This window comes from Amblyomma maculatum, chromosome 2 (genome assembly GCF_055883805.1).
Source record: "Amblyomma maculatum isolate TAMU_Amacu chromosome 2, ASM5588380v1, whole genome shotgun sequence".
Classification (NCBI taxonomy): Eukaryota; Metazoa; Arthropoda; class Arachnida; order Ixodida; family Ixodidae; genus Amblyomma; species Amblyomma maculatum.
The window spans coordinates 33,061,990-33,076,764 of record NC_139345.1 but is presented as its reverse complement, the minus strand read 5'-3'; the positions used below and the strand labels follow the sequence as shown (position 1 = coordinate 33,076,764).

General features: G+C 44.3%; 1 protein-coding gene across 1 annotated transcript in view; it reads right to left on the bottom strand.

Annotated features, from left to right (window-relative positions):
- Positions 1–3,718: 3,718 nt before the first annotated feature.
- The window catches only part of LOC146198302 (lachesin-like), a 93,188-nt gene continuing 82,131 nt past the window's right edge, over positions 3,719–14,775 (bottom strand). Inside the window, exons 5-11 of the mRNA XM_084593726.1 lie at positions 12,757–12,939; positions 10,192–10,320; positions 9,241–9,528; positions 7,783–7,848; positions 6,428–6,520; positions 6,037–6,157; positions 3,719–5,039 (exon numbers count right to left, since the gene is read on the bottom strand). Of these exons, the coding sequence (XP_084449852.1) occupies positions 6,072–6,157; positions 6,428–6,520; positions 7,783–7,848; positions 9,241–9,528; positions 10,192–10,320; positions 12,757–12,939 (845 nt within the window). The 3' untranslated portion in view covers positions 3,719–5,039; positions 6,037–6,071. The remainder of the gene's footprint in view (positions 5,040–6,036; positions 6,158–6,427; positions 6,521–7,782; positions 7,849–9,240; positions 9,529–10,191; positions 10,321–12,756; positions 12,940–14,775) is intronic.

The following is a 14,775-nucleotide window of genomic DNA, read 5'->3' as shown; positions in this document are numbered from 1 at the left end:
TTATAAACCCTATCGTACTGAGAGGGTTACAGAAGAGGGAGGGAAGCATGAGCGATAGGAACTGAGGTCAATGGGGAGAGGGGGGGGGGGGGGGGGCGCACGCGGCTGCCTTCGCTGGTCAGCACAAAACAAATACAACACATAACTGGTGTTGCAGTCACGGTAGTTTTAGGCAATTCTAAATCACGCGGTCAGCAGCGCAGCTCTCAGACGATCTAAGAGACGGCTTTCCCGTGCTGCGAGCCCAACGGCTGGCCGAATCCAGCGCGTGCACTTCGAGTTTTTTGCCTCGGCAAACGGCGGCTCTTACCGGTCCGCGTTTTCAGCGCACTCTAGGGCTGCCGAAAGAGCGGCGAGGGGGGTGGAGCAAGAAAAGAGAGAATGTAGAAGCCAGGGCATCTGCCTCTGTGTCCTAAAGAGACAGGGTGAATTGAAAGGCCGCCTAGCGGCGGCGGCGGCAGACGGCGTGAATTCGGCCCCTGGGATGTTCCGAGGCGATGGTCGTCGATCAAAATCGTTTATTTTCCGCTGCGTCTTCCCGTCTCCTTGCACTCGGTGCCCTCTTATTTTCCGTTTCGTGCTGCCGTCCTCTCGAAGCGATGAATGGTGAATCGGGTGGAAACTGATTGAAGATTGGCTCGCCATTCATCCGAAGGAAATTCGCTTCTGGAAATAGAACACCATTTTTTTTTTGCCCCGCTGATGATTTTGCTAGTGTTTTTTTTTTCTCTTAACTCCTTTTTTTTTTTCGGCTGAAGAAGAGGGCTTGCTATTGCCCCTCCATCCTCTACCCGTTTTCTAATCACTGCGATCTGCAAGTTTTCTTTTGTGTCATTGCTTCTGCGTGTCACGGTGATCTTTGTAGTTTACAATTTCTGTTGTATTTTCTGAAAGCGTATTATGACTCTGGCACCGTTAGGTTCTCACAGTACTTCTGTACTGTTGCAAAAAGAAACAAAACAAAACGCTAAACTATCCACACCAGAAAGTTCGCATCCTTCCTTGTATTAAAGAACGTTTAATTATCATTCAATGAAATACATAAGTTGAGGCAGCAAACATCAGTAAAAGTAAACAACCTTATTGTATTTTTAGTACGCTGCTCATAAAGAACATTCCCTAATTGCCATCTGGTGTGTGAAAAAAAAAAAAAAAACTTGTTTGGCCAATATTTAAGATAACTTCACTGGAAAAGAAACTTTTGTGCACGCCGGTACTAAAGTTTCAGGTAATATTCTGTCGCCGAGATCTAGAAGAACACGGAGCTTTTTAGCTTTGAGCAAACTGACTTGTGGCTTTGTTGATGGTGGATAAGTGCTTCAAATGATGGAAACAATATACTGCATTCAATGCTTTCGATCATGGAATGGAACCATTAATTTCCTTTCTTAACATTTGTTTTAAATATTCCAACTAGCATTATTACTTCTACAGAACTAGATTTAACATCATGAATCTGCGGCTGACATTAATCGTAAGCCTGACTGATTGATCGAAAGCCTGGCGACATCCGATAGCGACGTGATGACTTGGCCGGTGTGTGTGTGTGTGTGTGTGTGTGTGTGTGTGTGTGTGTGTGTGTGTGTGTGTGTGTGTGTGTGTGTGTGTGTGTGTGTGTGTGTGTGTGTGTGTGTGTGTGTGTGTGTGTGTGTGTGTGTGTGTGTGTGTGTGTGTGTGTGTGTGTGTGTGTGTGTGTGTGTGTGTGTGTGTGTGTGTGTGTGTGTGTGTGTGTGTGTGTGTGTGTGTGTGTGTGTGTGTGTGTGTGTGTGTGTGTGTGTGTGTGTGTGTGTGTGTGTGTGTGTGTGTGTGTGTGTGTGTGTGTGTGTGTGTGTGTGTGTGTGTGTGTGTGTGTGTGTGTGTGTGTGTGTGTGTGTGTGTGTGTGTGTGTGTGTGTGTGTGTGTGTGTGTGTGTGTGTGTGTGTGTGTGTGTGTGTGTGTGTGTGTGTGTGTGTGTGTGTGTGTGTGTGTGTGTGTGTGTGTGTGTGTGTGTGTGTGTGTGTGTGTGTGTGTGTGTGTGTGTGTGTGTGTGTGTGTGTGTGTGTGTGTGTGTGTGTGTGTGTGTGTGTGTGTGTGTGTGTGTGTGTGTGTGTGTGTGTGTGTGTGTGTGTGTGTGTGTGTGTGTGTGTGTGTGTGTGTGTGTGTGTGTGTGTGTGTGTGTGTGTGTGTGTGTGTGTGTGTGTGTGTGTGTGTGTGTGTGTGTGTGTGTGTGTGTGTGTGTGTGTGTGTGTGTGTGTGTGTGTGTGTGTGTGTGTGTGTGTGTGTGTGTGTGTGTGTGTGTGTGTGTGTGTGTGTGTGTGTGTGTGTGTGTGTGTGTGTGTGTGTGTGTGTGTGTGTGTGTGTGTGTGTGTGTGTGTGTGAGTGACGTCATGGACACACATGGAGTGGTCGAGAGGGCAAGTTACCGTGCAGATGACGTGAGCGAGAGCTGATTGGTTACCTGGCTGTGACGTCATAAGACTACTTACATGACCAAGCTTCCAGATGTGCTGGTTATGCTACTCGATAAAGCGTGGTTGGGGGCTTATCGGCAGTTGGTAGTTGGTGCTTAGCTCTGTGAAGGTGGGCCTAGACAGTTCCGCGTATCAGGTTAGACTAGAGCGAAGTTATACGCCGCGTGTGTCTCCTGCATTGAAGAAATAATCCGAAGTCACCGGGATGAACACGTAGCAAACAAACAGTGTTGAAAAAAAAATGAAAGAAAAGCGAAACGAGCACGTCGGGCTGTAATGACAGAAACATGTAGCAGCGCTGTCACAGGGCCCCACCAGCACGGCGTAATATTTTAAAAACAAAAATTGACCCGAAATATCTGACCAGGATCGACAACCTGCTTTAAGTGTCTCTAGAGCCGTGAGGAGTGCAAAATCACTCCCAAGTATTCCCACAGCATCGAAGGCACCACAGATGTTATCTCCTAGAATTTAAAGATTTCTTTCGTGTGGCCCTCCCTGCCTTTCCTCCTCATCTTCCTCCTCCTCCTCCTCCTCCTCCTCCTCCTCCTCCTGCGTGTGGCTTATTCGCTGAAAATAGGAGTGTCGATTGCACCTAACGCTCGAGATAGCGTTACAAGATTATATTCTACGACATCGCTTTCTACCGTTTTGCAGGTCAGTTACATTACAGAGAGAGGTATTCACAGGACACCTTCCGCAACTGACCACGCGTAACTTCACTGACGAAATCTAAAGCCGTTCCGCATGGGCGAGGCAAGGCGGTGGAAGTTGGAAGATGACGTGTCTAAACCTTCGTCCCGAGTTTGTGAGGCTAAGCTGGTGACAGAGGAAACTGAACGAAAAGGTGTCTATGCACGCGTTATATGCGGATGTACAAGAGCACGTGAAGATGGAAGCTGAGCGAAGAGATGGCTGAGTATTCTTTCCTGTCATGCGTGGTAGAGCGGGGGACGATGGAAGCTCGAAAAAGGGATGCATAAGCGAAAGAGTGCAGCCAAGTCGGTGACGGAATAAGAGCTTCGAGATTGATGAAGTTGAAAGATTCTAGAAAGTAACATTACGCGAGAGGAACGCCAGATCTACGGAAATAGTTTGGGTTATTGTGTGCGATGAAGTATTGTAAGGTTGTTCTAAAATTCTATGATCATTCGTCTATAGAAGAATAATTGCAGAACTTTAAGAGTTGCAGAAGACAGAATGGAAAACTGTTTGAAATGAAACCACCTGTCAATTAGTTTCATGATGAAGCGATCCCTGTAAGGCAATTGCGCAAAGAACTTTGACCACTTTTATTTTTCTTTGTCCAGAGCAAGTCATGCTATTATACAGACAACATCGAAGTCGACGAGCCAGTAATGAAGAAGCTATTTATAATGAAGAGCGATGTTTTTATGTACACATGAATTTTCACACAATGATAACAGAAAAAGACAGGAGGCTAAGACACGCGCATCATCACCAGTCTGTTTTCCCTCATGCCCTATATTTACACTGCTTCAATGTATAGTCAGGGATGTACCATCTTTATGTTTAACCAAAGCTTGCGGATGAAAAGTTCGGTGAGCTTTGTTTCCACTTTAGTCCATTGCACGCAGCTCTTAAAAGCAATGTTATCTGAAAAAAATCAGCGCAGTTACAGCTCTAGTTACTTCTAAGTAAAAATATTTAAAAACACTTTCTCGAGAGCTCTCTGTAGCATGCCCAACGTTGATACTTCTTAACACATAAAAGTTAATATTTTCATGAACATCGCTCATTGATTAACATGAAGCTTAACTTCTCGTGGTTTGTCACAGAAAACAAAACGCGCAACACAGCAACAAAATCGGCCTTCCCAACCATCCATGGTTGTACTGTTTTCGTACTGTTGATCATTTTTTTCTTTTCAATATTATACGCGGACTTTTTTCACAGTTGATGAGGCTGAAAATGCTAAGATCTAATGTGAATGGCTGAACAAAATGTGCGTCAAAAAAGACAGCTGGCTGAGAAAGCCCTGTACATAAAAACCGGTACGCTACGGGTTGATGCAATGCACATACAGAGCTCTGGACATTCAGAAATGCTTTTCACTTCATTACCTCTATACTGAACTTGCGATTTATTGCACTCAGTTTTGAAGACTCTGTCCGTTGCTTATAACAGTGCAGCAGATATCCCCGCAATATTAAGCCGTTGCGAGCAAAACATTGGCTGCGGTAAAAAGGACCAACAGTAGTGCTGAAAGCCGGTATAGCTGGTCGAACACAATTAGTCGCGGACACATATTTATACGCTTATGTACAAATAATGCGCCCGCACAAGGTCAGGGCAACAATGCAACCGCGTCTTATTTACGTTACTCTACTGTACAGACAACTTTGACTTGTGTCGGCGCGCTACTGAGCTCTTTGATGGAGGATCCTGGGGCACGTCGGGTTGGGATACTTCGTAGGAGCGCTTGCGTGGTGACGTGCCAGGTATGGGCGCAGCGACGCGGCAGGCATCAGGGGAGCCCAGAGCCGGTATCACTTGTGCTCGCACATTTTCTCCTCACTCGGGCCGTCTTCAGCGACGAGGAAATGGCAGGCTTTCCGACGCCGTCTCCTATAGCAAAAAAGGAAGACGCGGACATTTTTGTGCCACAACGGGGACAAAAAACAGATGAGCTAATTACAGGAAAAACCGCCGACCAGTACTTGTGCAATGATGCCCACTTAGAAGAAAGGAATTTCTTCGATGTGTACAGCTGCTCATATGTGCCTTCGCTAACTGAGGTGACTGAGCAACAAAGTTTACTTTTCAGCTATTTTTTAGAGCACTCCCGCCCCCCTGTCTTCTTCATGCGCATAAATATCAAACGGTCCTAAGGAATGAGAACAAGGGTTCTCCTTACATATTTAGAACTTAAGGGGCATGACAAGAGGCATTCGCTACACATGTAAACGTACTTGCATGTACAGTCTTTGTCAAAAGTCCCGAAGAAAATGCATGTTCATCTCAGCCGGAAAATGGAGCTGTCACGCCCTCATTAAAGGCCAAATCTGCGTGCTGCGGACTTCATGAATATCAAGCCAAAAGAGGCTTATTATGCCTTTTTTGACTGTCTTAGAACTGACTGCGTAATATTCGCCATAGTCGTGGGTTCAGGATGTCCTTAGGTGATGAGTATTTTCAGCAGCTTTGAGAGATGTTGAAGGATTGGCCTCGTTTTTCATTGAGTCAGAACTCCTTTTGAATAATTTTCTTATACGCAGTTTCTTTATCTACAGAAAAATATCAGCACCTTGCTCAGAACTGGTAGCGATATTTGCAGCTACTAACAGTGTTCCGTTATAGGTTTTTGAACATGCTCAATACGTTTATCTTTCTTTAAGGATGCCATTTGAGGCGCTATGGGAAGCTTAAAACAAATTATGCAAAGCCAATGCCTATAGGAGGAATATTCAAACCTTAGCCTTCGTGCATATATATATATATATATATATATATATATATATATATATATAATATATATATATATTGCCTAATGACTGCAATGTCGTCACAATTCAGTACGGTAAACAGTATGAAAAGTAAATATAATAAACTTTGAGATGCTTACATTTGTATCACGCCCGCTGTATTGAGTGCAGATTATCACGTTAGTAGACGAACTGTGGCCGCTAAGCATATTGACAGCATCTGGACATTGCTTGCAAGGCAGCTGGACGCATCTGTTGGCTCTTCATTGGTGGAAGTCGTGCAGGAGACCAAACATTCAATTTAGAAAACACACATAGCGACACACCTTGGTTACCCTAACAGAAAAGTGACGTCACACAACGTAACGTCATGAAGTAACTACTGCCCTGTCAAGATGTGTTTATGCTCTCAATAGCTTATGGTTACCTAGAACTGCACCTACAATTGCACTTGAAACCAAATATTTTTTCTCCAACTTTTCATTGTACAACGCATGCTGCAATATAAACACCTCAGGCCACTCTACTTACCCTGTGCTTTAGCCGGTAACCTTGGAATGTGTGGTTTTACAGGAAAGCTGCGCTGTTTTGTCATGGAATCTTGTGGAACCTCCATTTTGCTTTCTGAAAAAGCAAAAATAAAGGAAACAGGTCCAAACTTTAACGTTTATTATGTTTAAGTCTTTCGGTAGGGAGGCAGCTTGGTTTTAGCAGACATCTAGTGCAAGCAGATGTTTAGATATTGGTCCAGTCACATATCCCGAAGAGTAGCGAAGCTTTTCTAGTTTTTCCAGTTACATTCTGATGGGCTAACAAAGCAGCTGTATATCTAATACCTATCGCATCATTTTTAATGTTGTCTTGTCACAAAAGCCAAATTTTCTTCCACCATTATATCAAGATTAAGGTTTAATCTGTTATTCATGACATGCCCGTCTACAGCTTCATTATTATAGGCACGCTGATTTTGATATAAAAATTTTCAGCCGTCGAGTTCGTACGCTCCGATTACTGAGTTGGTGTTTTCGTTGCAGAAAAAAAGTGAGAACAAAAATAAGCTTTAACCGTATCGGGGCACTTAAGCGCCGCCGTTAAGGACACGACGCGACAGTGTTAACGGACCAGTCTGCGGCTCCTCTTGAGGGTTCTTATTCGTGCAAACTGACGAACCCCTCACTGACGTGCCCTACGCTACTCGCTTAATCACTACTCAATTAGTGTGTCTCTAAACTCACATACTCTAGTTAGCCTACAGTCGTCAGCTATCATGATATGTGAGAGACTGCGCTTATATAGATATAAACCTCGCTTTAACCTACAGCTATACGAGCGAGCAACTTCCTGTCTGGCTGTCCTACCTCGACGCCTGTGTTTACCTCCGATAAGTTTTATATTTTGATGGGGGGTGAGATGCGGGGATGTGGTGGCCTGTATTGTGTATTCAGATTATTCCAAATACGGGTATATTTTAAATTTTATTTCCTGGCATTATACCCATTCACACATTCGTTAAAGAAAAAGTACCTGCCGTGGCCTGGGTGTAGCTTGTCAGGATCGAGATGCGGAGACCGCAGGTACGATCCTGATTCCATCCTATATATTCGGTTCAGCGCATTATATCCGCGTTTTTACGCTTACATGTCCTAAAGAAGTTTGAGAAAATATGAGACCTTGCATTCACAATTCCTGTATTTTTTATTAACTTTTCAATGCGGCTGCTCCACGCATGGCGTCAGACCTTTCCGATTACTCCGAATATTGTCTTCATGCTCCCGTGGCCGGCGCAGGGCTTTCTGCTGAAGCGGGCTTCAGTGCTAACGCTTTGAGCAAAGTTGTTAAAAAAAAAAAAAAAAAGCTTTCAGACATGCACGACCACGCTTGCTTACCTTCAATGCTTTGGATCCTGGCTGTCGATGGTTCCTTAACTTTCGGGGGTGGTGGTACGTGTATCTCTGTAAGAGAATAGATTCAGCTCGGCAAGGTTAGAACAGTGCCAGAAAATGGAAAACGAAGTGTACACTGAGGGCGTTGTTTCATACCATTTGCTAACACTGCTAACAACCTCATCGGCCCGATGTTGAAGCGCACCGGGTTACCACCGCTGATCCCATTTTTAAAGCCGGCGGCTGCGTTGGCGAAACGGATAGGTCTTCGTGTGTTGTTCGATGTCTGTGTACTTTAAAAATCTCCAAGGGGTCGAAATTACTCCATCACCCTCCACTATGGCCCCTCTTTCTCTCTTTCTATTTCACTCCCACCTTCCTCACTTCCCTTACGGAGCGGGTAAAGTGTACGTGGACAAAGAGTGACAGATATCCCTTTCTTTCCCATAACAACCTCGCCAAGTGACAGAAGGGACAAATACCACCCGGCAGGCAAATAATATCAATCGTATGGAAGTGAAGAAGAGGTAATAGGTTCGCTCGCAGCCTCTAAATAGCAGTTTTTTATTTATACAGTAAACAAAATAGTACAGCATGCCAACCATCACATGCAGTAAGTATGCGTTTTACTAGCACAGTGCTACCAAACCAAGCGTAAACACGCTGTTGCTATCAAGGATTGCATAATAGCCTTTGCTAAGCACCTGTAGGCTTACATACAGGCCAGACAGACATACACCCCACCTCACAAAATCTTAGACAAGGCGGAAGAAGACTACCCTCCACCGGCTAAAAACAGACACTTTCGTTACACAATTTAAACTCCACCAATGGTACCCCTCACTTTACACATCAGAGTGCCCACAATGTGAAGAAACAGCTACGCCTTTTGACATGATGTGGGTACGCCAATTAAATCCCTTTATCGACAAACTTCCTATTCCCAATTTGGAGCAGTGTAAGACCATTCTGCACAGCGGGGACCCCGGCCAACAGCAAGGACTGGTTCGCAGTGCCCACGCTGCGGCGCAGGCCAGTGGGCTGCCGGAATAGGCGGACCACCCACAGCTCCGTGAACTCCCATGTACTCAATAAAGTTTTCAATCAATCAATCAATCAATCAATCAATCAATCAATCAATCAATCAATCAATCAATCAATCAATCAATCAATCAATCAATCAATCAATCAATCAATGCCTAAATAAAATGCTGCTTATACATGTTTTTCAGCTTTCGCGCTTCTGAGCGCACTTAAATGCCCGTAAAGCGCTCAGTGGGGAGCTTCTTGAAATTCATTTTTCTCTGTGATACAATTGTTATCTCACTCCGTGCAGATAGCTATGCGGCCGTTTTCACGAGGAACGAAAATAAAACGGCCTGTTGATCATTTCTGTGATATGATATAAGGAAAAACGGAAGAACCCAAACCACACCGGTTTAGAGAATAATTCGCACTAACCGTACAGCCGTATGGATCCCTCCGTAGAGCCCAGAGAATTTTTGGCGAAACATCGGTAGGCGCCGAAGTCTTCCGGGGCGATGCGTCGTATCCGCAGCCTCATGTGTACCTTGTATACGTTCTCGGTGCGGTTAAGCGAGTATTTGGCAGAATCTGCGATGAGGTCGCCACTCTCAAGGGTCCAGTAGTTTATGGACATCGGAAAGGCTTCCGTATTGCAGTCCATAACCACTTCGCCACCAAGCGGGGCCCCAATGAGTTGGTTGGGAATCCATATCATCGGCGGAACTGCGATAGATGTCAGGAGCACAGTTGTTACACATCCACCTTCAATGTTTCATTTCACGTGTAGGCTTCTCGCTCTGTATTGCAGTATAAAGACAAAATGAAAAGGCTGAGAGCTATGTGCACTTATTGCAAGCTCATGTCCGTAAACAAGATGAGGTGGTAACTTTGGCACCGATAGGGTGAAATGTTAATATAGAGAAATAGACGTTTGTAAGATTTTGCCGAGGAATTGCAACAAGTCGCAGTTAGGCGTCTAATCTTTGCACTTGCTATCATATTATCAGCCTACTTATTCATATCTTGATCAAGTTTCCTATCGCTACGTCTTGAGTGCTTCAGACCATATTTGAATGTACCCTGTGGAGAAAAGTCCCGCTTAATGGTCTGTTGGTGTAAAGTAAAAACTCGTAGTGCTAAAGAGGAAGCCCACCGACGATATAATCGAATTCAATATGAAAAAAAAAAAATCTTTACTATTTCCTTCGCAGTTATTTCAAGCTGTTAGGAGAAATTGACGAGCTGGTAAGCCGGGCGTAGCACGTTTTCCTGAAGTAATGTTCTCACTAGCTTTATTTAGATTCGCAATGTTTCTTGATGAGTTTTACTGACCCAGAATGAGCTCCGATAGCTCACTTGTGGGAAATGCATTGCAATTATACTTACAGTGAACTTGGAGCAAAATTCTCCGGCTGACGGGCGACGGGACACCATTGGAGGCTATGCAGAGGTATGGCCCCATGTGGAGACGGCTCACCTTAGTGATGCTCAGCTCTTCACCTTCGTAGGAGGCGTCTAAAATAAAAAGTAAAAAAGTTTATTACTCACGAGAAGACGATCATAAAGTATTGCCATTGGTTAACTCTAATTTTAACTACTAAATTTCGATGTAGCTTTTTAAGAGCATTTAAAGAGGAACATGTCTTTTTGTCATGGCTCTAAGTGAGATGTATTTCCTAGTTTGTCCGTTAAAAAACTAATTGCAACTTGGTGGCCGTTATAGCGGGCTTTGTTGAGGCCTAATATTCCTGTTGACGTTTTCAGCTCACACAGTGCGAGTATTTTAGGAAACGTCATCACTTTATTCCCTATGCTCTATTTTGCAAATCTGTTTTACCTTCACATGCAGGCTGCATTCTTGAACGAGCGCAATGTTACAAAAAACAAAATACCTACCAGTCTTTACGAAGCTTTGCAAACCATGACCTTCTTTAGCCGGCTGTAAACGTTTGCCCACGCAAGCAATTCATCAAGCGTTCCTAGTTGAAAGGGCGATGTTCAGAACAGGACAAAGCAAGAAGTTACGATTCTGTCTGCAATTATTCTTGTATGTTTATTTGACAGCGCTCTCCTTTTTTTGTGTTGTTAGTAAGGCCGATGCTCTGACTAGAAACAAAAAAATATATTGAATAACCCAGCTCGGAAGCAAATGGATGACCGGTCAGGATAACCTGCACTGACCAGCTCCCGTTTAGAATAAAGAGCAGTTTATAACTAGCTAGCCTAGCGGCGGACGTGTACACAATGCCCTGCACTTGCCAGATTAGCCAATATAAAGCGCACGCGCGCGGCCTACATGACATCAAAGTTAAATTTGTGATTGTTGTTATAGGTTCAGTTGAATATATATATATATGTATATATATATATATATATATATATATATATATATATATATATATATATATATATATATATATAGCAACCTTCCCGGACCTTTCGAAAAGCCTTGACAGAAAGGCTGTTTGGAGGCTACCATAGGAAGCATTAGGCATAGAGTCAGTGATAACGTTAACGTCGCAGGTTATCAACCATACCATACAAGAAATAGAGCTTTTCATTTGGTAATACAACGTTATCGACGAACCAACCGTCTGCATTCGTTTAATTCTTCTGTACACATAGTAGACCTCAATATAAGTACCACGGAGCATAATATTCCAGCCTTAGAGATATGCCTTTACATTCTGAACTATTCAACCGAAAATTGATGTGATGTCGCAAGAATGCAGCGCAGAGCTGCTGGTTGCCTTCGCTTCACTGATTACTTCGTGCAAGCTTCTTCTTGTTGCTATGTTTTTGTTTCATTAACCAACCATTTACTCACTATTGTTTTTTGTATTGCTAATCTGCATAACGTTGCTGCGGAAACGCAACGAGAAGTTTATCGTGTGCTACGTGGTTTCTGTGCTCTACAGAAGACAGAAACAGCAGTGCGGTACCGAGATAAAAGGCTGGATGGTAAGCGTTCCAGCAATGTGAAGAGCACGCACCGCGTTGAAACGGAAGACACTGGCTTCACTTGTGAACTGCTTTCGGCTGAAGGATAAACCTGATGGGAAGACACGCTTCTCAAGATATCTCCTTCTCAACATATCTTAAGATGTACCGCATTTCCAGTAGGCCACTAGATGTTAGAATATCGCAGCCATACCCATAACGCTTTTCTGCTCATGAATAAACTAACCGAGGTACTCGAAATTATTAAGGCTGTCTGTCATATCATACTGGGTCCAATAATAAGAAGTTAAATGCTTAATTCGGGGAATGAACTGTCAAATATGCATGGATTATGCTTCTACCGATAAAGATGTCACTCCAGCAGTGGTCTAAGATGCATCAGGATAAAACAAAATGAAATTTGGTGTAAAACATTTTAACCGGCTTCGTTTGGTCAGGTGCACATTTCTGGCCTCGGCTCCAGTGTTTTGTGTATATGTATGTGCGTGTGTGCGTGCGCGCGCGCGCGCGCGCGCGCGCGTGTGTGTGTGTGTGTGTGTGTGTGTGTGTGTGTGTGTGTGTGTGTGTGTGTGTGTGTGTGTGTGTGTGTGTGTGTGTGTGTGTGTGTGTGTGTGTGTGTGTGTGTGTGTGTGTGTGTGTGTGTGTGTGTGTGTGTGTGTGTGTGTGTGTGTGTGTGTGTGTGTGTGTGTGTGTGTGTGTGTGTGTGTGTGTGTGTGTGTGTGTGTGTGTGTGTGTGTGTGTGTGTGTGTGTGTGTGTGTGTGTGTGTGTGTGTGTGTGTGTGTGTGTGTGTGTGTGTGTGTGTGTGTGTGTGTGTGTGTGTGTGTGTGTGTGTGTGTGTGTGTGTGTGTGTGTGTGTGTGTGTGTGTGTGTGTGTGTGCGTGTTCATTTTCTTGCGCAGGACGAGAGACAGATAACTGTGTCGATTTATATTCGCCGCTTAACAGACTGTGGTTCGAAGTCTAACATTGAAGGAAAGAATTTTCACTCACTGTCGGTGACGCTAGAGCCCAGCTGCTCCTGCCAGTTTCCGACGGCGATGGGCGTGCCGTCCTCCCTTCGCCAGGTGATGCGGGGCGCCGGGTAGCCCTTGGCACGGCACACAAGCGTCACGTTGGAGCCCTCGCGCACCAGCACGTCCGAGCTGCTCTCGCTGCCCATGATGTCCGGGGGAACTAAATCAAAATCAGGGAAGGCAGCAAGGCGCACTACACGTAAATAAACAACATGCCGAGCGACGTTGTTCAACACGCTCTAATTTTCTTTATGGCGAAAGTTGTTATAGGATTGGTTTATTTCATAGACCTAAATTTTACCGTACACTCTGAAGTGTTAGCTACCAGACCAGTGACAATATTAGGTTGACGTAGTTGTCAATATTCGCGAGGGACAGTTGCCAGTGTAGAAATAAGGAATTCATCATCTTCACAGAAGGGGATTGCAAGACAAAAGAGTGATGTTGAGAATCTTGGAAATGGTGGAAGTCTACAGAGAGAGTGAATGATTGCATAATCGGAAGATGTCTGGCAAGAAAGAACCAATGGGTGGCTCTCCTGGAAGAGAAATGTTATGTTGAGAACAAAAAACTGCGCAATCCGACAAGGACTCTACAGCAGAAATGGTTGCATGGCTGAACCATAGCTTAACATCCTCCTCTGAATTAGGCGGGAAGCCGGTAAGCCTAGGCCTAGAAGCCTTTCAGATTAAGTGTTCGAACATGGGCCTGAGAATGATTATCTTAGCACCGTGCTGGGTGGAAGAAGTATTTGCTATGCTATTTATAGACATCGAAACGCTGATTTTAAATATTTCAATCATCACATATGGTGTGCTTTTGTAAAGCTGTGGAAATTTAATGTGCGGTATTATACCTGCGTGGTTTTCTAACCTGTTGACTATACTTAAATTTGTTCGAAATGGCCATTTCTCTAGGATACTGGAAGAAAGTGAAAGTAAAGGATAGCGGGGGAAGGGGGGGTGGGGAGCAAATGTCTTGTATGGGTGCCTTTTGTAAGGCTGGTTTGTTATCACACACGATGTGCAGAGCTTAAACAGCACCTGCGGCTTTCTGGTGCAGCAAAAATTTGATTTACGTTATAAAAATGCTGCAATTATATCTGCGTGATGCGTTCAAGTTACGTGGAGGAAAGCTTTGCCACATTTTTTTCTTATGTTAGCAAAATCCGATAGTATGACATGCCGGACTTCGTTGTCGCTTGTGCCGGAAACAAAATATGCATTTATTGCTGTTGTTGACTTATTTCGATTCGAAGTTGAGGAGGTTTTTTGCCCCGCCCTCGTCATTCCAACCGAGTTTATCCTATGTCACCAGAAAGAAAAATGACGCAAACAATGTCCAAAAGGGGGACACTGTTATTGTTGGCGAGAGGCGAGCGATGCTCACTTGAAGCCAGCACCACTTGTCGAAGCTTCCGCTTCATTTGTTACAGCCAGTAATCTCAACCACGAGTCCGACGGCTCAGCTGTCACGGCGAACGCTGACCTGCACTTAGCAATCTAGTACCACGTAGTATAGCGATGCTTTTGAGGACTGAGGGTGCTGGCGTAGAATAATATCAGGAATGCTCGAGCGCGGTTGAGACTGTAGTGCCGGCACTCACATCGCCGAGCCACTCTCACGACGTACTACGAGTGGCAAGGGACGAACCATGTATTCTTAATAAAGGAAAATGGAAGGCCTGTTTTGAGCAGTTTCTTCCGTTTTTATCGCTGTTGTATTTTTTAGTACGAACTGATCTATCTGTTCTTCGTTCGACGCTTTATTGAGTGTTCACACATGATAAAGATGTTACCCGTACCCGAAAATATCTATCTGTGTCGCTTTTCCTCAGGTCGGACGTGAAGCTGAATTTAGCATTATGCTAAGAATTGATGTGCTATATAGTTGCGGTAAATATTACGTGAGTACTGAGAAGATGATAAAATAGCGAGCAGTAGAAATTAGGCTGTTGTGACGTATGTCTTGAACATTCTATGCTTATTAAAATGCG